Source organism: Haliaeetus leucocephalus, unplaced genomic scaffold (genome assembly GCF_000737465.1).
Source record: "Haliaeetus leucocephalus isolate CR32 unplaced genomic scaffold, Haliaeetus_leucocephalus-4.0 Scaffold944, whole genome shotgun sequence".
NCBI lineage: Eukaryota > Metazoa > Chordata > Aves > Accipitriformes > Accipitridae > Haliaeetus > Haliaeetus leucocephalus.
The window spans coordinates 3,372,825-3,400,583 of record NW_010973380.1 but is presented as its reverse complement, the minus strand read 5'-3'; the positions used below and the strand labels follow the sequence as shown (position 1 = coordinate 3,400,583).

The window sequence follows — 27,759 nt, the reverse complement described above, 5'->3', positions numbered from 1 at the left end:
TTCCTGAAAAAAAAAGTCAACAAGTACAGTGTGGTTCCTTATCCCATCATACAGGGGATAGGACTAGAATGCATCCAGCCATGAAAGCAAGCTTTTCAGCATGTCAAATCATAGTATATAGCGCACCCTTAACCACAGAGGAGTAGGACAAGGACATATTTGGGATCAGCTTATGCTGGATGTTGCCAGGAAAAGGTTAGGTGATAATCAAGGCTATTGTAGATAAAATCTTTGCTCACAGGCCAGTATTCTTGCACTGCTGCCTTCTTTAAGCTTACTTCTAAAGGAAAATAGTATGCCGGGTCCTGTTGCAGGTAGGTAGGTAGGTTAGTTTGCGATTTTTATCTAAAGATGGTATGTGCTATTTTTCTTGAGGCAGCTCTTCCCGACTTTCACTTTCCAGTTCAGCAGTTCCCAGGGTAGGGCAAGCATATTTTGGCTTCTGTGCATGCCGGAAACAAAACAAAACAGCATGCACATCTGAACAGTATTAGACTGCACAGTGGCTGGCTCGATGCAAGTAAGCTAGTCCACTCATAGTCTTCTAAAAAGCAAAGAGATAGTGAATGATGATAAGGATTTCTTTTAAAAGCAGGACTTTTCCTTCCATGTAGCATTACTGTCTGTCCTGCTGCCCTCAAATTCAAACCTTCGCATAGGTTGATGTACAGCTTTGCTAGTGGATGAGTCCAATTGCCAAGGTCACCTACACGGTGTCCCTCAATAGAGGGATCATACCTGCATACCAAGGGCAAATGCAAATGTTTTCTTAAACTTGGTTGTTGTGGTTTGTTATTCTGGGGTTTTTTTTGGAGCAGGGGGCTTAAGGGTTTGCCCAGCAGACTTTTTTGATTTCAGAAAGATAATGGCCTTTTTACAGGCAACATAGAGCAATCAACCCAACCTAGTGGCATGGTCTTGATTTTTATGACAAACCTTCTTTCTCTCCCTCTGCAAATGTGTCTTATTGGTAGGATTCGTGGGCTGAGACAGTCTCTTTTCAGAACGTGTCTCCGCTACCTGCAGAGGTGATGCAGCATGCAGTACATGGTGACGTACCCGAACTATATCTGGAAGCAGAGGCAGTGTCACCCTACACTTTAATGCTGGTTTTGCCAGCCCTAGGTATAGAGTTGGATAGTAGAGACACCTATGTGCCCCAGCTCACTGCTTGGCACAGCATGGTGGCAGATACATCATTTAGGATATAGGTAATATAGCTGACCAAGAGCCAGAAGAGCTAAAAGGGTGGGCTAGAGATCTTGGGAGAAGGACTGGTTGTTGGCTGGCTGAAGAACCTTGTTTTTATCCTGAGGGCTTGTGCTAGACAGACACAAAGGCTGTGGAATAAGCTGTATTGCTATTCCTAATACAGCTGGCCCTTCTAGAGATGCTCGGGGTCTGCTTGTGCTCCATCACACCTCTGAATGTGGGATGGTGTGCACAGAGTCCCCATGCTCTGATGTGGCACCAGCCACCATTAAGTAGGTCCCGTGACTTGATTGTGTTTAATAGGATGTGTGGTCCCTTTGGAAGGCAAAAGATAATTATACAATTATCCAAATGAGAACATGGTCTTGCCTTGGGGCTGAACGCTAGCTCTTGGGGAAAATAAGATAGGCTCATTAACAGGAAATGTTTACTTCTCTGTGTGTTACCTGGAAGCATCACCTTCATGTGTGTGGTACTCCTTATGACAGGGAAAAGCTCCATCTCCTCTGGGATCTGGAAAGATTGCTGGATACTGGCTAGGTCTCTGAAGTCATCACCTTTCCTTAGTGTAGGAGTCCTGTCTGCAGCTGTGTGTCTCATGACTGTTGGCTTTTATAGGGAATGACTTATTTGCAACAGGTTAATTCCCTGCCAATTCAAACAATAAGCCTGTGACACTCGAAGGAAGGTTTACATAAGCCTTTTACGGAGACCAGTTTTGCTGGAAAGACTCTTACTAACTGAAACAACACTAAAGTTTCTTTCAGCAAAATCAATTAAAAACTACATGCCGAAAACAGAAGCTGAATGGCTTTCCTAATTACATACAGCCACTGTTAACAGAGCAACTCTTATTAGTGTGCTGTTTGCTTTTTCCATGGGTCAAGACATTGTAGACATGGGATCCCTCATATTTTCTCTCTGTTTCTTTTTTTTTTGGGGGGGGGGGTTGGCAACTGGTGATTTTGTTTATTCTCATCTCATGTCCTTTTTTCACATCTGGAGCCAGATCTTGTTTCCCCGTGAAGTCAAGGGGCTTCCCCCAGGGAGGTAAATTAGCAGTTGAACTGGATCTGTGACTGATACCAACAGTTCCCTGCAAGGCAAACTGGCTTGGGGACTACCCAGGGATTACTACTGGTTTACTTAGGTGCTATGCACAGCTTTGTATTCTTAGCAAATAATGATAAATCTTTTGTTTAATGAGGTGCTTTTAAGCTTTTCTGAAAGCTTTTGCTTGAATGTGCTACAGTAGATGCATCTGTAGGTAGTCTTTGCTGTATCTGATGCCTTCTCCTTTCCCACCCTGATTCGGCTACATGCCGGCATGTTGTTTGGATCCGAGAGGGAAGGGTGGGAAACGGCTCAGCCAGTGCGAAAACGGGTGTGAGTCTCCACTCTGTGGAGCACCAGAACCTCAGCCGTGGGATCTGGTCCCTACTGCTTCACGACCTCGATTCAGGAGAGCTCCTAGACTTGGTGCTTTCCTGGATTGGAGCCCTGAAGGTGAGAGTAGGTATATGTAAGTAGAAAAAAATGAAGGATGTGCTATGCTATGAGAACAGTGGAAAGAATGAAATATAAGCTGATTTTACGGTGAACGAGTGAAGCAAATCAGCTAAAAGCTGCAAATTGGCACAGAATAGCATACTAATAGCCCTGTCCCTACAACAACTGCTGAGTGTAGAAGAGAAATTTTCATGCTGCAGTCTCTGGAAATGCTTCATTCAGCTTTAGAAAATATAAAGGAATGTCTCTCAGGGTCAGGAGTGTAGTAATGTCTGTGGCTATCTTATCTGACAGTCAACAGCTCGTGTAGACTGATTTGTGCTTCTAGACAGTGCATCTTCCACATTGTTTTCCACTCAAATGTGGTTGTTGCATGCTTGTAAGCTGGGCTCTTTTACAGCCTCTGGCATGCAGTGTTTAAAGTGTTGTTTCTCTGCACTTGATCAAATGGAAAGTGCAGAGAAAAAAACCCCAGCCTCTCACGTTTCCATGTCATGTTTAATCAGTCACTGTGCAGGACAGTTTAGTCCTGATTTACAGTTATGCTTACGAAGAGCAGTCCTGTTTTGAGATCCACATATCAGATCTCTGTGCCCCATTGACTCCACTGTATATAGTCTGTGAACTTTAATGCAACTTTCCACATGACTAAGGACTACTGAATAGCCTACAGAAGTTATTGGCTCTGCTAGTGTCTACTTTTCCTTTATGGTTATTTAAAGGGATTGATTTGAAACCTGCAAACCCTGCACATAATGAGTTTGTATAAATCATTAAAAACCAGAGCTTGAAGGGGCCTCAGGAGTTTGTGTAGTTCATCCACCTGCCCCAAGGCTGGATAACCTTTACCTAAGTGCAAGTCTCTCGTACTTTCACTCTTCTTCTCTTTTGGTGTAGTTGGTACATTTGCATGTAATAACTTGTATACTACACTCTTGCAGGCATGCACTCTCACTTACCGCATGTTTGAAATGAGAGTTCAGTGTTAATTGGGAATTCTGATACTGGTGCAATAAAAATAAGCAATACTTCTCATCTGTGGAGGAGATAAGTGATTAAATGTGACTTGTGTTCTGTCATTATTTTCATGACTAATACATCCTTATGAAGGCATTTCACAATTAAAAAGCATGCAGATGCAATTTGAGAAATAGCTACATGCAGCGATTACAGACATGTTCTTAAAGAAAGGAGCCCAGAATTAGGCTCAGTCTTTAAGTCCCAGGGCACCTGGAAATATTTAGGTTAGAACTTCTGGAACTGAGAAACTTTTATACAAAAAGACCACTTTTCTGCCTTTCCTGCCCTCTTCATTTTTTTTCAAAGGCATGAAGGTCATGAGAAGGAGAAAAAATAAAAATTTAAATAAATGTTTAGTTGTTATGTAAAATTTATTTTTAAAAACCTCCCCTAAATATTACTGCTACCTTTTTAGCCAGAATTGCTCATCTGACTTTTAATGTGTTCCCTGACATGAAGGGCATCCAGGCCTATGATTTTAAGGACCTATTTTTGAAAACTTTTGCTCTGAGACCTCCAGAACTGCCCAGCATTAATCCAACCATTTTATTGATCTTTGTACCCACCTCAACTCAAGGAAGCTTTCAATATTAATGTCAGAGAATATGACCCCTGAGTTAGCATTAGGGAGGCTGATATATATAGCTGAGGAAAAGGTCTCTGTCAACCTTAATAAATGTTTTGTACAATTTTTTAAAACAAAGATTATGCCAACAAAATGCTGTTGTATCTGCTCCCTCTGACTTGCTGAAATGGAAGATTTCTTGCAACATGACGTGTTGCAGTGGGTGAAGCTCCTATATATGTAAGGGAGACAATGAGAAAATCAGTGTTGACAGACTTGGCCTGCAGCAACTGCTGTAGCTATCCAGGGAGAATTTGACTTATTCTTAGCTGTAGCAAGATCAGCCTGATGTTTCCTTGGTCAATAATCCCAATGTTTAGATTTTGTTCTTTATGCCAGTGAGCATGTAGGTACTCTGGTTTTATGCAAACAGAGGAATTTTGTAAAGTCACCCAGCAACTTTTCATATCAATGATGCACCGTTTTAAGACCTTGTCTCTAGATTCTAGTTCAGAATCATCAGCTACCTGTAATGATACAGAAATAAACTAAAAATAGTAACACAGTAGAAAATTTTGACTATTACATGGCAACACTGCAGTAATAGTTGTCTGGTTTACAATTCAAAATTTCTGTGGGAGAAAACTCCATCTTCTACCAGTGGTACCCTGGGCAGGATGGTGGGCACAGCTTTGCTTCTGCCCTCTATGTGGCAGCCGCGCTGGTGCTGGGGCTTGTAGTTAGCTGCTGTGGCAGCCCAGGATGCACGTTGCTAAACCTATTCCCATGGAGCAGGGGGAAAGCATTACTCATCATTTGGCCTCTGAGTCATAACACCTTTGCTGTTAGTAGGATCAAGAACCTCCCCTTTTATGAGGCTGTGCCTAAAGGCACAATTTAGTCTCAGAATTGTATTACCCGATTATTATTCCACTAAAGCAGGTGGCAGTATTCCAGCTGACAACAATGGAAACGGGAGCAAGCCTTCAAGTCTCAACCATGTACAAGGTATGATCTGTTCAAAACCACAGCGATCCTCCATTCTCTGAGCTGATTTTTTTCTGAATCAATTAAAGTTTCACAAGCACGATTTATTATTAACATCTAGAGCCGCTTTCACAAATCTCTTGGTAGCGTAGTAGAGAAGTGCTCCTGAATCAGGAAAATGACTTCCAGCTAGGAGAGGTTATTTACTAGCTAAATCTCCGATCCAGGTGTACTGTTGTGGCAAAGTCCATCCAATAAGGACATGAAGGTTTGCATCTGAACCATTTCTGATTATGCCAATTTGGGGAAGGCAGCAGCGTCATGGTGCCTTGCCAAAGTGGGTCATGGCTTCTTTGTTTATTGTGGTGGAAAAGGAAGGCGGCTGGAGCAGGGGACCCGGGACGGGGTAGGGGTTGGAATTGGGAAAAACAGGGTTAGCTGTGCAAGGTAGCAGGGGGAAATTATTCCATGTGCAAACCTGTGTGGTAGAAGGGGCAGTAGGAAGGGATTCCTTCAAACTCTTCCTGGGCTTTCAAATAAGCCTGTGTGTGCTGTTGTAGTGAGGCTGCAGCAAGTTTCAGCATTCAGGCTCTGAGGCACCCGTGCTAGAGTCTGAGCTGGTGTGTGACATTTGGCATGCGGGCTTCGGGTTTTCTCCTCCCTTCTCTGGATCTGGTTACGTTCCTTTTGACATTTACCTGAGTATGAAAATATAGCAAGGTCCCGTGTCCTTGTTGACTTGTGCCTAAAGGCTGAATTAGTGTGCTTTGTATTTCTGTTTGTCAGTATCTCTTGACTGTAAGTTAAGGGATTGTATACTTATCTATGTTTTGGGGATTTTGACACAATCTTATCAACTTAGTGTAGCCTTTGCCATTGCATGCGCTTTCTCTTAAATTTTCCCACTTCTTTTATAACCATCCTTCCTAGCTGGAGCTCCCCATTTCAGTACTTCTCATATCACTAGTTCAAAACCTGGTGTCTGAACAGCAGCTTTGCAGCCAGAATTTCTACCTTCAGCCACTGTTGAGCACAGGAGGGAGCAAAGATCTTGGCAGCTGGCTCCTGCTTCTTGCTTCTCTGCCCAGCCTTGATAAATGAGAAAGCCAAGGAGCTGCTCTGACTCATGCCAGCTGGCCAAGCTCCCAAAGAGACAGCCCACCCACCGCGAAGGTCATCGCATGGCACGGCCCGGAGAATGGAGCAAGAGCTGGCCCTGCCAGTGCTGCTCCCGCTGGGGTCTCTCTGGGGCCAGGGCCAGGGCCAACCCCCGCGGGAGGGTTACAGCTCTCCATCTTCTTTGTGCTGCTTGAGATGCAGCAAGACAGCGAAGCTTCAGCTGGTCCAACTCACGCTTTGAACTGCACAGTTAATTGCGAAATTGTGGTGGCAGATTGATGACAGCCAATCTGCTGGTGGTAGGTTTGAGATGGGACTAGTGTAACTTGTACCTGAACTCAGGATTTTTTCCCTACCTCTACACAAAGGGAAAATGCCCAAATAAGCTTTTATTGCACCGTATCTGTTAAATAGATAGCTTTTATCTGTGACTGAGCCACTTGAAACATACTTTCCTGCCTGCCTTCAGAAAGGCAATACTAACTTGTGCTTCTTGTTGGAAATCATGATGTTTTGGAAAGGAGTCAGAGCAAAGTATAACTGGCTTTCAAACCTCTAAAGCCACACGACGTCTGCGGCTCGAGTGGGCTGAAGTCTGATTCATGAGTGGAGTTTCTCTGTGTTGCACGTCCCCCTACACTCTTTTGATCTAGTGAAATTGCCCTGCTTACTCAAATTGGTGACTACCCTGACAGGGATAGCCCCGGGGGAAAGACAGGTACTTTGTGTGATAAAATTAATGGAAAACTGTCTTGCAGCCTGCCCTGTTTACTGCACCTCATCATTTCCAGTCCCAGCTGCCTTTGGGGTCCTTCAGGACTGACAGCTTTCGCCAAGCCACAGGGCAGCCAGGAGAAGTTCCTGCCAAAGCTGTTGGATGCTGCTTCCCAGCATCAGCTGGTGGCATCTCTGGATCCCCACTGGTCGGGAAGCAAGACAGCAAATTCCAACTATTGCCATGAACCGGTAATCTGACATTAGACTGGGGACGTGTAAAGGGGAGGGGATGTCAGATGACGGTTTTGAAGACCTAGCTGTTACCTCTGCATGAGTTAAATGTGGCATGGAGTGTCAGGTATCTCCATGTTCTGTCATGTCTAGGACAGGCTAATTGAAGTCGTTGTTTGACTGACTGAGAGTCTTCCCTACTTTCTCCTCACTTTCTTACAACCAGACTCATGCTGAAATTCTCCACCTCTTCTCCAGGGAAGCTCCTAATATTTCCAAGTCTTTGCTCTGCTTGTGTCTTCTTTGAGACCTTGCTGTGACTTGGGGTGGTTCAAGCTGTTCTGTTCCCTGCGGGATGCGTCCAGTTAGAAGATGGCTGTCCTTCAGTAGAGTCAGCTTATAGATGTGAGCACATAATTCCCATAGGCTCCTGCTCCCTAATTCCCTGAAGCCCACGCTGAGTATGTAAGGATGCCTGTAGCTGCTGGGTATAACACAGGCATCGCTGCTTGCTCACAGGCTTTTCCTTGGCCTGTGTTGGCAGGGCCGTTCACAGCATTGGCCAAATGAGCGGCTGCGTCCCAGGCACTGTTACGTAAGGAAGAATTTCGATGTTAATTACGTGTCTTGGCTTTAGGTTTCATTCTGTCTCTCCGGACACCAGAAGTAGTCTCAGAAGAGATTCAGTGTGGCTTCTGCAAACAAAACAAACAAACTTTATTTTACAGGCTTTGGGCTCTACTGCTTTCTCCTGGAGCATCCGCTCTTTTGGGACGTTCTTTGTTGCCCTACCGCTCAGAAGGGACAGCAGTTTTTTCTGGAGACGCCGCCGACCATAGCTAACACGCTAAAGTATTTGAGCTGCGGGAAGGCTGGCACTTCCAGTCAGACAGATTAAAAAAGGAAAACTCACCGTTTCCCTTTGCTCTCAGCCACCTTCCTCATTCTGAAGGGCCGGAGGAGGGAAGGACGGATGGAGGGACGCACGGCGCTGCTGCCAGCACAGCTGTAGAGGTTGTCTGGGGCAGAAGTGTGTGCTGGGTGAGAGATGTCTGTGTGGATCCCGTTCTCGCCCTAATGGCTTCCCTCCCCCTTCCTCCTGCAACTGAAGTCATTAATGCTCGTTAAGCCAGGATGGAAACAAACCCAAACAACAACAGTCTACAAAATAATTCGGTCACTCCAGACTGTTTTGTTTTTTTTTCTCCAGTGAAGCAATTAGTCTCCTGTCATCCCGTTTTTAGCCAGACTGGAAACAATTGGCCGGACAATCCCGATTCCCCTCCTGGCAGGGCAGTCACCGGATCTTCTCCGAGATGGGAAAGGTGAGGCGCCTTCCCTTGCCTGTCTCTTGGGGAAGAATCTCCCTAAAGAAATTCCTGTGGGCCTCCCTGAAAGCCCTGTTTTTGTGCAGCCCCTCCCAGTGAGTCATAGCCTCTGGCTCCTCTGAGAGCCCTCTGTACTGGTTCCATTTTCCCTCAGCCCGCTGCAGGGTTAACCCTTCTGTGGTTTCGCCCAGGCGCTCTCACGCGTATATGACCCATCCCACTCACTGGCTGATGATGTAGATTGTGGGTGCCAGAAAGTCATGAAGCAATCTGTGGTTTATACCAACAACAGGACAATATGGGACTCGCGTGGAGGGGGAGGGAAGGTTTTTCCAGTCTTGCTCATCTGACTGGTACTTGATCCTAGGAATGGCTCAGCCTGTGTAAGGGGACAGTGCTGCGGAGCAAAGGACTGTGTGATCCGAGCAAATGCATTGGAGTTTGGCAAAAAGCAGGGGGGGTGATAGGGAGGAGGACAGGGGCCAGCTGAAGTCCTGTGGTAGCACCGCAGGGAGCCACAACGCAGCTTGGCCAGAGCGACCCAGGAAATCTCTCGATTCCTATAACTGCTTGGGACACGAGTAACGTGAAGTGCTGTCCTCTGCCGAGGGTGAAGCCTGCAGCTGTGCCACGCACAGGGCCTTCCTCTTGCTGCTGAGGTTGGTTGTAACGTATGGGGGAGCACTGGATTCCCCCTCCATCGCTGCACCTCCCTGCAGGGCACCATGCCTACGCGGCACGCAGCACCCTCGCTGCCCCGAAAAGCACAGATTGGACAGGGCGTGGAAGGACGGGTTCAGGTAGGAAAGCAGTGTGGCTATGCTGCTGGAAGAGAAGGCTTAAATCACCAGAAAGAGGGACCTTGCTGTCTTTAGCTTCTAAAAAGCAGCCCTGATGGCACCTTAGTGGCTGGCCAGTGCTAACCCCAAACACTTTCCTTTAAAGATGTAGCAAGAAGCTAAGCCTGAATCCATGTTCTGTCTCATTTCTACACATGAGGTAAAAGCCACAGCGTTGCTAGTCGGGTGCCAGAAAAAGCTCCAGCTGCCCAGGGCAACCAACGACAAAGGGGAGCTCTGCTTGCTCGGCTGCTGGGTTTAGCAGCAAGTCACCACGTGTCTGAGTAATGCGTCACCAGTGCCGGAGCTCTGACGTCTGTGGTATGAAGGTGCCGTGTGGGTTCCACAGCCATTGGGCTGTGGAGCACTTTGCCTTGAGATAGAAAGCTCGGCTGGAGAAGCACTTGGCAAAGAAATCTGCCGTACGGGCTCGTCTGGGGATGCGCAGCGGAAAGTGTTTCTGCCTGATCCCTGAAGCTTGGCTTAGCTCTGGGGCAGAGCCTGCTGCATCCAAACATCATACTGGGTGTCAGCTGCACCCGCGCCGTGTCTGGGCAGAGCTGCTCTGGGAGCATGCTTTGGTTGCCGTGGGGGAACGAAAGGCTGTTGATAAGGGTTGTCGTCTTGTTGGGCGTTTTCTGGTTTGAGTCATTCCAGCCGTGTTGAAGGTTGCCGGCAGTGCCAGGAGTGACAGCAAGCGCTTGGTCTGGGGGCAGCAAACCAAACGCCCAGGGGTTGAGTTCCAGGTAGGGGTGGCTGTGGAGATGCGGGCACGTGCAATGGAAACGCAGAGATGCAAAACCAGTAGTACAAAATTAAGGAATTGGCTGGAGAGGAAACAAGCTGGGTTTGCATTGCTGTCACTGTGGTGCTTCCCAAGTCACCACGGGGACAACGTGAGGTGGGAAGTGAAAGTAACGCTGTGTTTAAAAGTTGATTCCCAACGCGCGTGGACGTAATCTTGATGTGAAAGTGGCTGCCATGTCATGATGTGGTTTCTTTCCTGTTAGTCTACCACGAAGTACGCTGCAGCACCCGCACCACCATCCCACATTTGCAAACCATTTGTAAAGCAAAGCACTGTGAAATCTACTTGAGAATGGAAGTGGGCGACAGGCAAACCACATGTGTATGGTGTCCTCTCTGCACTTTGGGGACACCATGAGTCATCTATTGCTCCTTGTCTGTATAGCCTATCTAGAACAGTTCCAGGAATTCATTAGCTTTAATGTATCTTTTGTGGGTGATGCATTTCAGCAAGTTAAAATTAAAATAATTCACTTTTTGTTCCTTTTGCTCTGGGCAGTGAAGAGTCATTCTGTTTTCCCTGAGCCTCTATGGTCTTCCATTAGTCCTCAATCAATTATTTATTCATGGGGAGAGTATCTGAAAACAGCAGTCCAGACTGAGAGTAGCAGCACTTGACTGTGTAGATGAGTTTGAAGTACTTGATGACTGAACCCACTGGAACTGTCAATAACATTAAGAACTGCTTTCCTGCCACAAAATAAAAATAAAGCCTTGTAGGTGGAGTGTGCTAAATTTTGATGAGGACATGAGCTAAAAACCACTGCACTTTAGGTGTCACCTGGGTGTACCTTTAGCAAGCACAGACAAGGAGTTTTTTGAAAAACCTCTTGCCTTCAAGTTGGCTAATTTTTGTATTGTGATAGAAAATGTGTATTGTTGTGCAATTCTGGCCTGTGTAAACATGGGAGGTTTAGATACAAAATCTTTAATCCTGAGTTTTGATCTGGTGTGGTGCCATCCCACCTGTCAGCAAAGATTTCTGTCTGGTTTGCCTGTTGTTTCTTGTCTCCCTAAATTAGGAATAAGTTTCAGTGAGGATTTGTGGTGTCTTCTTCCTGCAGAAAGGGATTTATGATCAAGACATTCAAGCATATAGTCAAGGCCTGTGTAGGCGAGAGGGACCTGACAGCTTCAGATCTTCCCCAGTTAAAATAGTAAAATCCAAGAGTCCTGTAGTCTGTGGTGTTGGCCTGCAAAAGGCTGAGGGACCTTCCAGTAAGCAAGGCATCCTGGTCCTGGAAAGAAGGGTGAACACACAGAGTCACACCATGAATTGACTCTGAATCAACCAAACTGAAAGGCACATATTACTTTTGGGTAACACCCCCTAATTTCCATCTTAACTGGAGCTTGCTGCCTGCTAGTGTTAGTCATTATTCCCAATCCTGTCCTGAAAATGCCCTTTGTGCTTCCCTTGCACAAACTTCCCAGTTCCCCCCCTGGAGTTGATACTCTGTGTATTGGGTGATGAAAGGAAAGGGATGCAGATTCTTCAGGTTGTAAGGATGTGACTGTAGGTGCCGGTGGAGGGACTGGCTTGTTTATCGGGGGAAGGACTGTAATATTTGGTCTGGAAAGCAATCTTTTAGCGTGGTGCCACAGAAAGCCAGTTCATGCCAGGAGGCATATTCCCAGAGACACAGACACAGAGTACCACTGGGTATCCTCCTCCATGGTTGCATGTTGCAGGGGCCAAAGCACCCTACTGTACTGGGGAGATGCCAGTTGGGTTGCAATGACTCTTATGCAAGGGACTTGACAGATCTCTGTGCTAAAAACTCAAGAGGCAAGCAGTGTAAAGACAGCCTTTCCGCATTCAGGTCCCATTTCTATCCTTTTTCTAGATGGGGTCAGTTGAGACAGTGCTTATTTTCATTTTCTGATTAATTTGTTTCATATATTACAGGAACAAGGGAGTTGGCAGCTTTTTGTGCATGGTAGCCATGTCAGCTGAGCATTGATTGACTCCTGCTCTAAGTTACTTCTGCTTTGCTTGCAATTGGGCAACCAGCTAGGGCACCTAATTTGGGAACTTAGCCTTGCCAGCTGGTGAGTCAAATTTTAGAGGGGCTGAACTGCCTGGGGAAAGCATGTGTCTCCCTGTAATAGCTAGAGAGGGGCCCTGACCGACGAGACTCGTGGGTTAAGTACCCGATGTGACATGGGGACAATACCAGCCACCATTGTTCATGGGCAGTTTGGGGTCTGTTTGCTGCCCGTATGGCATTCGGGGGTGACACATATGGGATCTAGTCTGTCCCTGTCGGCCTGGCACAAAGCTCAAGGTCGCTGGTTCCTGCACGCAGGCAGCTTGGGAGGAGTCCCCAGAAGTGGGAGTGGGATTGCAGAGGGCTCAGCATGCCCAGCCAGGGATTTCACCTGGCTCTGCCCTGCTTATCCAGGGTACTTGGGCTTCACACAGTCCTGGGTGAATCACCTGTAATGGGTGAATAACAACAGTAACCCACATGAAATGAGAAACTAAATCTTGGGATAATGACCCATTTGCTAGGCTCCTACAAATACCTCTTCCATCTGATTTCACTGCTGCTATTTAAGTGATTGTTGTGGCAAAAAGCAGGGAGATGGGAGCAGTCAGGAAAGCACTTTGCCTGCGGGTTCGCTGGAGTCTTAGGAAAAAGAGAATCAATGATATCAGTGATGGTCTCAGTTTTTTTAAGAAGCAACTCTCAAGACAGCATCTCCTAGGGAATATATTTAAACTTTGCTCCAAGAGGGGCTAGGCAGTACCCCCTCCTGCGCAGTTCTGGGATGCCTGTGGGCTTTGTGGCCACAATGGGTCACTAGCACGGAGACTACTGTTTTGTCGTGTGTATAAAAATTCAGTGCAGGTGGTGAGATTTTCAGAAGCATCCGTGCTGGCCCAGTGTTGTTCCACCAGAAGTTAATAGTAAATTTGGCAGTGGAAATCTAGAGGCCAAAGCAAAGTGCTTTTAAAAATTCCATCTAAAAATACAGCACTACTGCCTTCAGCTTTGTTCATTCCATTCTAGAAGAGAGATCAGTGCCTATAGCCTTAGCTTTGTAAATCTGGATCTGTAATTCAGAACTTTAATAAGGTTAAGTCATTTTTTTTTTTCCTAAGAGCCTAATCCAAAATCAGCTGAACCTGACAGGACTTTTTCCCACTGATTTCTCTGGATTCAGGATCAGTCTCAGAGTAAAGTGAATCTTATCCATATCAGATGAATATGGAGAACTCTGCCTGACTAGACATACAGGTTCAATGCAGGAGTGTCTTCCCCACAAAGCCCGGCTGGCGTTACCAATACTAGCACGGGTTGGTTTGCTGCCCAAGCTGTTGCCAGAGGCAGTCTGCACACATGATTGTGATGGATGGGGCTACTTTTTTTTTTTTTTATTATTTTTATTTTGATATTTCCCAGAGTGAAACATTACTCCCAAGACTCCCAAGTGTGGGGAGGGTGGATTTCACAGCAGCTGTGAGATTAGTAGTGAGAGCGCAGAAGAGTTGCTTTGGTGTGAGCTACTGTCTAATTCCCCCAGGGCAGGTTTAGTGGCACGCAGCGGTGAAATGGGGACGTATCACTCTGTGCTGGTGGAAGGAAGAGCCTTTTCAGCAACACAGTCCAACCCTGATCCTACCAGGACAGCTTGGAGATGGGACAGGGCCTTCAAGCAGCTCTACAGCGGGCTGTGGGCAGTTGGTCATGATTAATCCCGGGTAACTCTTTCACTCCATCTTGAAGCATTGAGCCCATGTTGTACTGCGAGCACAAGCCTGATTTCATTTTAATTTCTCTATCAGGCTTCGAATCAACATGGGTCTATTTTTGTCAAGGTGACATAACAGGCTTATGCTTTTTAACCTCTTTTGGCACTGTCAGCCATAAGTCCACACCTGATTCTTGTTTGTGCATTTGGGGCTCGAGTGTTGTATGCCTCCTCTGAAGACTTCAGTCAAGGGGACTCACAGAAAGAAGCATTGTGGTTTGGGTTTTTTTTCCTCTTCCCCTCTATTTCTGGCAAGGGTAAAATAGGAGCTCTGTTGGGAGCAACTCAGCAAGTGATGTTTCAGGGCCAGCAAATTCCAGTGTCGCTGCCCAGTGGGACTGAGGAGTCTATCACAGGACTAGGCTGGCGGCTCATCCAGAGAGGGAGCGCATGGCGTGCATACCAAGAGCTGGACACGAAGCCTTTTTCTGTCCACCTCTCCCCTTCCCGCAGTAACTGGGAGGACGTTTGCTCTGGGATTCAGGGAAATACCTCAAGTGTAACTCCTCTTTCCTGACTAGAGTCCCACATAAAAGTGCAGCAAATAATATATATATTATATATACATATATATAAAAGAAAAGTACGCGCACAAGTGTGGACATATAAATACATATGGATTGCGCCATCTTTGGGATTACTTCAATGTAGCAATCTCCAGCGCGTCTGTGTTTCAGCAGTAATGGCTCCGGCTCTCGGCTGCCCCATTTCACAAGAGTGTCTTTTTGCCCTTGTAAAGCTGCCTTTGGAAACTATCATTAGCTCTCTTACAGCTGCCGTGCATATAATAAAGGGGAAGCTTATAGGTGTGCCTGACCCTGAAGGGACTGAGGGCACTCGTGGGGTCCCACTGGATCTGTACCACTCGGGTTCAGACCCACTAACGTGGCAGAAGCTTTGTGATTATCTGTTGTGGTATGCCAGGGTTTTTTTTGGCCTATGTCTGTATACTTTAGCCTACCACTCTAATTTAGCTGGAGGATGAATCATGCCCGTTCATCTCAATAGCCATGAAATCACGTCGGTAATTGTGTTAACTTCCACAGACGCTTTTCTGAAGTGCCCAGAGGGAGGGGAGGTGGGACTGCTGGCACTTCAAACCATCAGAGAGGTCTTGGATCCTGAGTAATGCCAGCTTCTTTGCCGTAACAGAAGTCAACGCCTTGGGCACTGCTTCGTCTCTGGAGCGGCAGCCTGGGGAGTGCCGGGAGGGGACCGGTGCTCTGATGTGGTCTGGGGAACCGGCTTCCAGAGAGACCCTGCCAGCAGGAAGGGGTCAGGCAGATTGGAGCCAGCAGCACTGGGTTCCAGCCCATCTCCACCAAGAAACCCATGGTGCTGCCTTAACCCGGGCAGGTGGCTTGCAGAAACTTGTCCTTATGCTTGAAGGGCTGCTTGACTTTAAGATTAAAATGTAATAACAGAGTGCTTCTGGATACAAGTGCTTGCCAATCAGAGTTTAGTCTGAAGCCCAAGCAACAGAGCAAGAAGGTATTTTAAAGCTTTATCAGACTTATCCCTGTGAGTGCACAAGACTGATCCAGAGTACCTTTGGACATACTGAAGAGCACAGATGCAGGTGGGTATGAGGATCTCCCTCTGCCTTGCACAAATTCAAACACCCACCTTGCCCTCCAGAGTGGTCCTTGGCCACGTGCTGCAGCATGAGTTTTCAGAGAAGTTCAGCCACGCGTTCTGGCTTCGTATCTGACCCCAGACGTGAGTGCATATTGCATCACTCTCTGCCATCCTGGTGGTTGCAGGAGAGGTGGAGCCTGCTTTGGAGGCTGCGTGGCAGTAATCCATCGTGCCTTTATCTTAACGCATGGGCACAGAGCATTTCAAAAGGTTTGTACTCTGCATGCCGTTGTGGGTGGGTTAGGTGAAGCAGAGAAAAGCCACGAAGATCTGTTTTATCCTGCCATGTTCCCCCTCTGCAGCTCTCTGCCGAGTCTGTAGGATGTGCTGTGGTGGGATGAGGCCATAAAATCCCCAGGAATAGTGGTGGGCTCCTGGCTGGACAACCGCTCAGGTACTGAGATGCCTGTGGGATTGACCTTCCTCATGAGCCTCCTCTGCCTCCCACGGCTGCACAAAGCAGCTGGCAAGGGCAGGTGGCTGTCTGCTGTTATATGGGCTAGCAATGAGGGCTAATTTGCAGTGGAGTTTCACTCACTCATATCACTTATCCTGGGTCTGAGTTGAATTCTTGAATCATTATGTCACGTTTCTGCTTTTGCTTTGTTTCTCAGAAATGCAGTTCGGTTTGGAGCCGTTGTGGCTGTATTTACAGTCCTTAAACACTTAAGCGTGGTCAGATTTTGAAAACAACTTCTGGTTGTTAGGACAGTGCAGAAGGGCACCTTGCAATGTCTCATTGCTGCTTTCTGGTAATTTTGAATTACAAATGCCTGGAGAGATCTTCCTTTCATTTCTGTCCCATTACATTGCACTGCAAGTTGCAGTGCGCCTGCTGTAGTCGGGCTGTCTGAGTGCATGCTGCTCTCTGAAGAGGTTTGCACCTCAGAAGTTGATTGGAAACTAGAAGGAATGTTTTCTTTACCCAAGAGAAAGTTTTTCAAGAAAACAAGGAGTTGAAGTTATGTTTTGCAGTCATCGTGCTGTATTTTGACGTTACTTCGTGCAGTACTGGGAAGGATGGAATGCACAGACTAAATCCCATAGGATTTTAGGGATTGTGCTGTGTAGCTATGGGTGCGTAAAGCAATGCTTTCCATCTCAGTGTGTCAGCCCCAAGTGGTGGTATATGTAAATGGCTACACGCTGGTTACGTGCCGTGTAACAGCGCTGAGTCTTACCTCTGGTTCTTCGGTTGGTTCTGCGCCCAAGAGCATGCCCTCTGTAAGCACAGCGGGGTTGCTCCAGCTATGCTGATTTTTCCCTTCAAAGTATGACAGGACTTGAATTAGGGGAAGCCTCCGAGGCTAGAAGGGAGCTCATCCTTTTATTTGGCAGCAAAACTCAGGATTTCAAACTGTTTTTCTCCAGCTCGGTACAGCTTGATCTTTTTCTGTTCTCTGCTTTGTGGCTCCCTTTTCCAAAGGCCAGTAACCTGTTTTTTCATTTGTGATTTCAGTATTTCCCCCTACCCTAAAGGTGTGGTAGCAACTAAGCAAATATCAGCAGCTCAGCCTGGGGTTTTATGTCTTAGCTCTGGCAGAATATATTGCAGGTGTCTTCTTTAGCCTGTATTTACTGCTGCCTGCTGACACTCAGCCTTACCACTGCTTAGGAAATTTGCATAACTCTTCCTTGATGCTGTGAGTATATGAGTTTCTGGTTATAAAAACTTACTTGACCATAAAAATAAATAATGTTTGGTTGTTATTAGAAAAATGTGGGAGATGGGAACCATTTTCTGTGAAGGAATTTTTAAGCCAGTTCTCTACAACCCAAGGAACACAAGATTGGAAATAGCCTTAATTCCCAAAGTGGTGTGATATCTTGGGAACAAAATGTGGAGGTCCCTAGTCCAAAGCTGCTGGGAATGGAACTGGGAAAATAATTATTTGCTTTGAGTTTGGTAACTGAGTCTCCAAAATTTGATGTAGAAGGAAAGATAGAAAATTGTTTCAGGTTTTGTGGGCCCAAAATAATTGTTAGGGCTTTTTTAAAGCAACGGTATTTTTTGCAACTCAAGAGTGTTGGTTTCAGGTAAAATAAAATATTTTGGTTTGGGTGTTATTAATGAATGCAAAGGAAAATGGGAAATGATAATAGCTTCACATGATCATTTAGGGCTTTACATAAAACTGAGACCTCCATCTGTTCTCCTCCATATTTAATCAAAATACTGGTTTAAATCTGTTGTCCACTGTATTGGAAGCAACTTGAAAAATCCTACCTCTTTGATAAGTATCTTACCAACTGTGCTATTCAGCAGGTTGTACGTCTTTCGTTCTCCTCTGTTGAATTTGCCTCATTTTGCAAAAAAGAAGTACAATTTCACTGGAGCAGGAGTTGGAAACGTGTATTGCTTTGGCCACCAGAGCAGGCAATAGAAACACATTTTCTCCATCGTGATGGAGATTTCAGTATTTCTATGAAGTAAAATGACTTCAGCAGCAGAGGTGGAGAAAAATCAAAATCTACTCCCTGCTTGCAAAGGGGGTTTGAATGCACATTTGCTCACCCAAAGGTGTTTCCAAGGAGTGTCTAAATGGCCTTGCATGCTGAGGACTTGAAAAAGCAAAATTTTTCCCTTTCAGAAATTCCACAATTACTCATTTAGCTAATTCCAGGCTTGGGGATTTTATTTTAAATTGGGGATTATTTTTTTTTTTAAACATTTGGCTGGAGTTTTAGATTAGTCGCACCTACATTTGTGGCTACACTGCTCTGTACCTACATCTTTCATGACTAAATGCTTTGCATTGAGATGGGAAAGCCAGGCTTTTATGAGCTTTAAACTGGACCTTTGGAATTACCAAACCTGGGAGAACCTTGAACCGAGGCAGAACCAAGGCAGGAAGCTGGTTTCTGCCACCCCTACTCCTGTGAAGATCCTTGCTACATGTACAGCCCTAACAACACAGGGTGGTAAAACCAAAAGAGGAAAAAAACAACCCCAAAACTTCATCCTTTCAAATATAGATTCTACATTACAAGTGAGATGATTGGAGTAGAGCAAATGGCAGGTACGTGTATAACACCTATTCACTGGCAAAACTCCCTGTTGCGAGGAAATCGTATTTGACAGATGCTTCAGAAAAGGACTGGATCATCTGCAATTGTAATTTTGGTTTTTTTTATGAATGTTAAACTCAAGCGGCAGATGTGTACAGGGCACCTCTTCCAGCGAGTGACGCTGAAGCAGTTCATTTTGTCATTTCTTCTGGGTCTAGACTAAACCGAGGCCGTTAAGCCGATGTGCCGTAGCTGCTTGCGAGGACAAAGGCTGCCTTTCTGAGTCGGGATGAAGCCTGTTTTCCAGTGGAGGTTTGCCAGTGAAAGGCAGAACCCCAGCCGGACCTTAGAAACGCAGCCCTCAGAAAACCTTTCCGCCGTTATTGCTTCATCGAACTGCTAAAAATATTGAATGGAAAATGCAAGTATTAAGGAAATGAGGTAGATTTGGGCTTTCTGAGCTGGATGACTTCCAGTTTCATCAGCTTCCCGGAATCCTTGCTGTGAAAATGAAGAGCTCCTTGTAAATCTCAGAAACCTGTCAGTGTTTTTCCTCTCATGTGGCTGTGCTGGTTCACAGGGTACGACACGTGGGGAGACCTGTCAATGTCAAGCAGCAAGTACAGAGCTTACAGCTGGTGGGATCACTTGAGACAAATGCTCAAACACGAGACCAAACCACGACTTTCCCAGAGAATTATCTTACGGGGCAGCCGGAGGGAGCAGGCTCCAAAGGAGCTGCATGGCTGAGCTTGCCACTGTGCCGGCCCGCGAGACCTGCTCCGAGAGGGATGTGTGGGGCCATCTTCTGTGGCCTTGCCAAGAAAAGAGCATTGAGAAGTCTTCTTCGGTCACGGGAGGTCCTCTTCGAAAATGATCTACACGTAGCCAGAGTGCCTGAGCAAGCGAGAGCAGATTAATGTCACGTTACGGGTTCTGTGAAAATAGAAAATGCAAGTTTTGGATTTCACGTTGCTGGAAAGAAATCGGGAGGAGCCGGAATCCCAACTGCAGGAGGAGACAACAGGCGCTCTTAATGGGTTTAACGTGCAATGTAGAGAAGCCAAAGGGCTGGAGGTTTGCCTCGTGTGGTTAAAACTGTACTCGCTCAGCAAGAGGCAGACAGTTTAAATTTAATGGCAATTACATATAGAGAGACTCTCTGGGAGGACACAGCAAGCGCGGGGTGCTCTTGCACCTGCAGAGGCCTCTGCCATCTTGGTGCTCTAATGAGCGTGGTGTGTTATACAGCTAGCAGGGATTTCGGGCCTTCCGCGGCATGTCCTGTGGGGCAGAGGCTGAGAAGTGGAAGAGTGGCTGGTGATCTGGTCTGCAGGGCTGGCCCTGCCTCGTAGCTCTGTCTTGCCTCAGCTCCTCAGGCTCTCCATGAGGGACTGTAGCCTGCTCGCTCCGTCAACGTACGTGACTCCGTTTCTGGTGGCTCGGATATGAGGAAGGTGGGATTTGAGATATTCCCAAAGCATGCCAGGACGTGGCGGATGTTTTGGGGAGCGAGGGGAAGTTTGGAAGGGGGATCTCCAAGCAGGTTCACCAAAATTCCTCTTGCAGTCGCACCTTTAGGGGCACCCCCCCAACAGTCAGGCCTGCCCAGGACCAAAAAGGTGTTTGCTGCATTTAAAACTGAGCCAAGAATAAACTGCGCGTTTCAACCACATCATTGCAGATTCCTGGAAACAAGGCCTGCCTTCATGCTTGGAGGGCTTCCCTGCTCTGCCAGGAACCACAGGGAAGAGCAACAGGAGCTTTGGCTGTAAACTGCTGCTGAAGGCGTACTGTCATGGGTGAGCACATACAATACCTCTCACTGTGCTCGCCTAAAGCGTTTCCAGGACAAGCCTTTGCCCACATGCCTTAGCAGCCATTTTTGATTCTCGGAAGGGGAAAAATAAGTGTCTTCTGCTGAGCATCCCACCCAGAGCAAACACTGTGGCATAAGACAGGCAGAGGGACTGTCTTTGGCATCAAAATTTCACTGGCCACCAGATAGCTGGTGGGCCTGCTGGGAAGGGCAACATCATTGCAGAGGGCTTTTTTGCTGGCTTGTGTTGCCATGGTGTGTTAAAGTTGAGGAGAGAGGATGTATGATCTTGCGATTAAGATCCAGAGCTGGAATTCAGGAAGCTGGTGTTCAGTCTTGGCTCTGGGGGACATGGGCAAATTTCTTCACCTCTACCCCTCGCCTTCTCATGTGTTCAGAAGAGGCTAATAATACTTTTTCTTATCTCTTTAGGACAGGATGTGGCTCTGATTGTCTAGCACAATGCATCATTGATCTTTCCACTGCAACAGTGATGTTGAGGGAGAGCTGTCTCGAGCTCCAGAGAGGCTTCGGTGGTGGTGAGGGCTGTAGAAATACCAATGCACAACAGAGCAATCGACCACCTGATTTTCACTTTAAGATCATAGATGGAGGTTGAACAGGATCAAGCTGGACTTAGATTTCAGCTCACCCATAGGTTTTCATATTGATAAGGAGATGCCACCACCTGTGCTACCACCTTCCCCATTGCTCCACCTTCCCAGGGAAACAGATGTCCAACCAGAGGGCAAAATGGATCAAAATCCAGCATGGATTTCATAAAGGGGCCCTGAGACTCTCAGACATACTTAGTTATTTGATCCTTATCTGGGCATCTGAATTACTTTGAAAGTGGCTTTTGTCTAGGCCTGTAAGATGTCCTCCATTTCAGTAAAATGGCCATAGCAACACTTCCCTGCCTCAGAGCTGCTGTGAAGGCTCAGCGCAACTCTTGGGCCAATGCCTGAGACGGTTCAAAAAAGAACTGTGACCTATTTGTACTGCACAGAACTCCCATCATAGCTCCTTTCCTCCATCTGTGACCGTGCCTAGAGCTTGTCTGGCAGCTGAAAAGCAGAGGTGCTACGAGCTGGTATGTATTTTTAGGAAGGCATTGCCTAAGTCTGCAGATGACCCCGTGCTTTCTGGTCATGTTCGTGACGGTGCTTCTGACTGCAGGCTATTTCCTCAGGCTATCTCAAGGTCAGGCAAGCTGATAAGCTTTGTTAGGGCTCTGTCATTTTGGCAGCTCTGCTTTTGATGAGTAGCTCCCAGACTGTTAGAGGTGACGTATTGGAAAATGTGCCTTTCTGCAGCTTGGTTGGCTGCAGGTCCCTTGTGTCAGTGACAAGGAGGTCCCCACCCCACTGAGCACTATGGGGGACATTCACTTCTTACATTAGTGCTGGAATCAATACATCTGGGAGGACTTTAGGACTTTGCCTTATGATGGAGGCATCCCATGCTGGCTGAAGATTCCCCCTGCCCATGTGGCATGGTGTCAGCAGGGAGTTTCTTTACTTCTCAGCTTGGATAACACTCCAGGTGGGGTTTATCAGTCAGGCTTGCCCCAATACAGGGAAGTCTGGGACTTAACCCCCAAAACCTCAGGAGAAGAGGGGATCTGCTGCCCCTCTGAAGAGATCTCGCATGCCTACCCGGCTTCAGCTGTGTGCTCCCAGCGCGGCACTTTGCTGAATCAGAGCACATCTCATACGGTGCATTTTGCTGCATCATAACATCGTTACGCAATTTGACAGCTCTGGCAACCTCTGCTCCAGTGAGTCCCGAGCTAAATGAGCAGGAGCTCTGCCAGGCAGGCTTGTGGTGTGTTTGGAAAGCCATGTGGGCGAACTCGTATAGCACCTGCCCATATTAAATGCAGTTCGGCAGAAAGATGTTTGTTCCTCCCTCCCTTTTGTAAGAGATGAAGCAAAAGAAAACCCCTCCTGCATGACTTCTGTTTATTTTTTTATGATGATGAGGCTTGTCCAGTTTACCGGTTGAGCTTCTGAGGCCTGGGACACTGCCTCCATTTGTGCTTGGGCTGCTCCAAGCATGTAGCGACTTGGTGAATGATTCTCGTTGCAGGGACTTGAAGCTGGACAACGTGCTGCTGGACTACGAGGGTCACTGCAAGCTGGCAGACTTTGGAATGTGCAAAGAGGGCATTCACGACGGCATTACCACAGCCACCTTCTGTGGTACACCAGACTACATCGCTCCAGAGGTATAGGAAACCTTTCTTTGGCCAGGAAAACTCGGTTACAATATGAAAAGCATAGGTTAGCTTTGGAACAGCAAGTGTACTCTCTGGTGTCTTTAGCTACACCTTATTTGACTGCCGGGTGCAAGGTTTCCTCCTACATGTACGCTTGTATTATCAGTCCCTTGTGCAAGCAAAGCATGAGTAAACGTTCAGGCTGCTGTAGGCACCAAGATAAGCCTATATTTTTCTTTAGGAAATGTGAGGTGAGAAATGGAGGCACAGCTGCAAAAATCTTGAGGGAGGCACATACAGATACTGGCCCAGTTTGATTTGAAAAGAGGTTGAATTCTTGTTTCCCAGTTCCTTCTTCTGCCTCCTCCCATTCCCTGTCATTCCCCAATCTCACTACAAAATTAATAAACACCTCTATAAGGAACAGCTGCCCTCCAGATGCTGCCAGATGTTCTGACAGGGTTTCAGATCCTTCTTCAACACAATTGAATTTTTGTCTGTGGTTGGTGTTTGTGCCTTTCTCACACACTCGCGCTCCTTCCCAGGGGCAAGGAAGAGGTGATGTCAACCCCCACACATGGCTGTTCTGCCGCTTCTGAGACTCAGCCAGTTTTGCTGAAATGCCCCTTCTCCTCCTGCTAAGCCCTAGCATCATTTCTAAGGGCTTGTTTCCCAGGTGACCCTGTGAGCAGCCAAGCTAGTTCAGCCCTCGTTTAATGCATCTGATGTACCTGGGGTTCCCAGCTTGAGATCGCCTATAGGTTCCTGGACGTACAGCCAGCCTAGCAGAGAGTGCTATTAGGATGTAGCGAGAGCTTCTGCATTAATGTTTCCAAATGCTTTTTCCTGCCCTGCTCAGTTTAAGAACCTTCAGGGTTGATATTTCCTTCCCATCCCTTCTTCAGATCCTGCAGGAGATGCTGTATGGCCCTGACGTAGACTGGTGGGCCATGGGTGTGCTGCTGTATGAGATGCTGTGCGGCCACGCACCCTTCGAGGCGGAGAATGAGGACGATCTCTTCGAGGCCATTCTGAATGATGAAGTCGTCTACCCAACGTGGCTCCAGCAGGATGCAGTGGCAATCCTCAAAGCAGTGAGTTCCTTTGGCTGTTTGCATGCTCTCTGTCCTGGCTTTCTTCAGCCTAATCTAGCAAAAGAAAACAGGGCTGGGATGTGGGCGTTCAGAAATTGCGGTTACCTTGACCCTGACACTTTTCTTATCTTGGATTGAAGGTTAAACAAAAAAAAAAATCCTGCCACACTTAGGTGTGTTTGCATAGTTATGTCCTTTATACGGTTCAGCAGCCAACTTGGCAAGCAAAGTGTGTGCATGTCTGTGTGTCTGGGCATTCCCCTGTGCTGACTTAATGATTTACAACATATGGTCATCTTCCAGAACAGAAGCAGCAGGTATACACAGTACTTAATCAGTAGCGACCATATGATTTCCATGCGACTGGAGCGGTGAAGGAGTGAAGTCTTCATGATAATCCTTCTTTCTGACTGTTGGTAACACCAGCCATCCTCCAGGGACTGCTTGTCTATCTGCATACAAAGACAGGTTTTTGATTTTTGTGTGTTTGGGAGAAAAAAAATGGGGCTGTACAGCAAACAATTTGAGTAGAGCTGTTGCTGGCTACACTTAGTCCTTGTTCTACCCTGTATTCCTGAATTTTCCCAAGCGCTTTTACCCACGTGCCTCACATCTTTGCCTGTGACATGGGGATGAAACTTTTTAAGATTTCAGGCTGTGTGTGTACAAACAGTGCCTAGTGCACTGGAACTGCCTGGCTTTACTGTAGTGAATCAAAAGGTGATTAAATGGTGAGGGTGTTAACCTAAAAATCAGGAGACCTAACTTGGCTGTTCTGCTACTGATTTCTTCCTGCCCCTGATCAAATCACTTAATATCTCTAATCACCCCTTGGAGGTAGAAAGATCAGAGTATTCCCTTTCCTGGCAAAAGCACTGTGAACAAAGGTGCATTTAAGACTGGATACTACTAAATAGTGTGGTAATAGAGGATCTAAGAAATAGTTGGATAAGACAGTAATTCATAGTAACTTGTGGAGAACTGACTCAAAAGACGTGGGGTAATGAATGATGGGACCATTTAAAGGAAAGAGGAGAATTTGTTTTCATCAGATCTTTAGTAGAGTCTGGAATTTTTCTGCTGAAAGGTTTCTGTTCTATATGAACTGAGCAACTACTTTCTGTAGCTGAAAAGGTATCTAATAAATTCCACAGCAATCAACTGAGAATAAAATCCACTTATTGAGGAGGCAAAGGGTTGTCCTTTGAAATCACAGGTTGTGCTTACGAGTGATCATTTGTTATGCTGAAGGCCCTCTTGGGTTTTGGAAATAACCTGCAACATACTTAAAATAAAAAGTGAAGTTCAGACTCATTGCAGCTTCTGGAGCAGCATTCATGTTGTTGGGTTGAGACTCCTGAATGCCTGAGCTAATTCCTCTTCTGCAGTGACAAGTAATAGCAGAGTGGATTTGTTGCAGGTATCTTGCATAAGTATGAGGTGGAGGTAAAATGTGGTCAGATAGATTCTCGTCGTAACAGGAATTTCAGGGTATAATAAAATATGATTTGTGTTTTAGCCTCTTGACAAAATGCTTATATTGCTAATTCTGATAGGAACCTCATAGAAACAGCCAGTGCAAGCTGCTGTCACCCTAGGCTGCTCTAGCCCATGTTCAGAGCCCAACTTTTAACAGTGGGTCCCTTCTGTGATTAACGGGCAAGCAGCATGCTGAAAGGCACTGGAGAAAGAGGGCCAGAATTGAGGAGGGAGCTAACAATATAAATAGAGATCGACCGAGTGTCTCCAAAACTGCACAGTCAACTTAGGAATTGCTGGTTGCTTGCCTGAAAAAGGTCTTCTCTCCAGCCGCTCTGCTTGTCTGCTTATCTTGTGTTGCTGGTGAAACCCAAATGAAGGCAAAACTGCCTCTCTGAAATGCACATGCATTGCTCGAGAGAAGAGCTATACTATGTCTGCTTGGGGAAAAAGGCTGAAATTTAGGGCATTAACCAACAGCCTTGTGGTCAACTAGTGGGAAGTTGCAACTGAAATTTTTATTGGACCTTCAGTTTTTCAGTGTTTCTGTTCCCTGGGTGGCTGCTACCTGGAGGTGACTTTTGTATTGTATTTTACAACACTGATGGTTGGCTACAGCCTGAATTTCTGCAACTTCACAGTAGCTGCTCTTGGGATCAAGAGCCATTCACTAGAAGAGCTCCTCATTTCCTCTTCCTTTTCTTATGCTGAGTTTTTAGAGGCATCAGAGCATGTTGGCTTTAATGGGAAGGAAACATCCTGTCATGAGATTGTCTGGGTCTCTAGATAAAACAGAAAAACCCACACAGTTTGATTTCTTTTGAATGATAACAAATATCTCTGCTGAGGTATTATATTTACAGTGTACTGATAATGTTTGGTCAGTATTTTTAGGTGTCAGTGTAACACAGAGTGGTGAAACTGGCTTTTTTGTTCCCTTGTGGCTATTTTATGAAGGAAGACAGTACATTTTCTAGCTGCTAAATATGTAGATTTTTTTCTCACAGACTTCTGATGCTAGTATTATTTCTCTTAAATACGTCATTATTACTATGTGAGCATCTTCTAGTCACTACTGTGTTTACCTCCAACAAAAAGTGAACTCGAGCTCCCTGATTTACAGCTGTGACAGTGCTTTCGAACCCATGATATTAAGAGCTCTGGAAAATCGGAGCACTCAACTACTGCAGTGACATAAATGATTATAAGTAATTACATGGCATGGGAAGCCTATGAAGGACCAGGGAATTAAACCTGGGGTCTCTTGTATTGCAGGCCTTAATAGCCTTAATAACTGGATTATCTCCTCACTCAAAAGTTTTGGCCACTAACCTTGGACAGGACTAGTGAGAATTTGCTTAGTCTTGAGTGGTACAAAGCTGTGAAAAGGAAATCAAATTCTTCTGCCAGGAAGATGCAATTAGGTGTAGGTGCTTAGAGATGCTCCACAAATGGATACATCTGGGTTTAGAAAGCCCTCAATCCATTTGCCTTCATGAAGACCTTCATTGTAAACAAAGATAATAGGTTTTAGGACCCATTGCATGGATGCTGTTACTTTGTTTTGGTTTTGTTTACAGTAATTGTGCTTCACCAATTTCACCCCATCAGAAAGCACCCAATTTCTGAAGGTTGCATCCTGTTCATCTTTGCAGTTTCCTGATAACCAAAATACGTCCTTAGGACCTCATTTTGGTCACTGGGTGTTCGTGGGTGGTTTTGAGCACTGGTACCAAGGAAAACAAAAACAACCTCGATGCCCTGGGACCTTGTTTAGAATTGAAAGCAGAAATATTTGTGCTCTAGAAAAAGTTTTTATCTATTTCTCTTTGTAATGGTTTTTTGTCCTTGATATTTTCCCTCAAGAGCTGGGGAAAGAGTGGAGTAGAGCTAAATCAGTGTAAATCAGCAGGATTTTGCTGGAGTCAATACTCCCAGAGGAGGGAAGTAGGAAATTTCATTTGTGTACCCTGCCCCATCTGAGTGTGTCACTGCTGAATTTAGGTATTGATGGTTCAAGTCAGGTAGGGAGGACTCAAAATGAGGTCTCCCCTGCTTGTGTGAGCAAGTCGAACTGGGCATGGATTTGCTTGAGGGAGTAAAAAAAGTGCAAAAAAGGAGACTTGCTGCTGAATGGATTCAGACCACTTCAGCTCATTCTAAACATAAGTTTTGCTTTGATTTTGATTCCCCCCAAAAAGGGTTTCTCCATAGTTCTACCTGAATGCAGTCAAGGAGTTTATGCCAAAGGAGCTATCGGCTTTGTGTCTGTAAAAGAAATTCTTTCAAATACTCTTTGCCGTCAGCTGACAGAGTAGTCACCAGTGTCTGATGATAAAGAGACTGTGAAAGAGAAACTTTGTGAGCATGGAGAGAGCAGAGACTGCTGCACCGTATCTTTTACAG

At 46.1% G+C, this 27,759-nt stretch overlaps 1 protein-coding gene across 1 annotated transcript in view; it reads left to right on the top strand.

Annotated features, from left to right (window-relative positions):
- The window catches only part of PRKCH (protein kinase C, eta), a 119,719-nt gene that overhangs the window by 75,611 nt on the left and 16,349 nt on the right, over positions 1–27,759 (top strand). The window contains exons 11-12 of the mRNA XM_010584159.1: positions 22,651–22,789; positions 23,686–23,874. Of these exons, the coding sequence (XP_010582461.1) occupies positions 22,651–22,789; positions 23,686–23,874 (328 nt within the window). The remainder of the gene's footprint in view (positions 1–22,650; positions 22,790–23,685; positions 23,875–27,759) is intronic.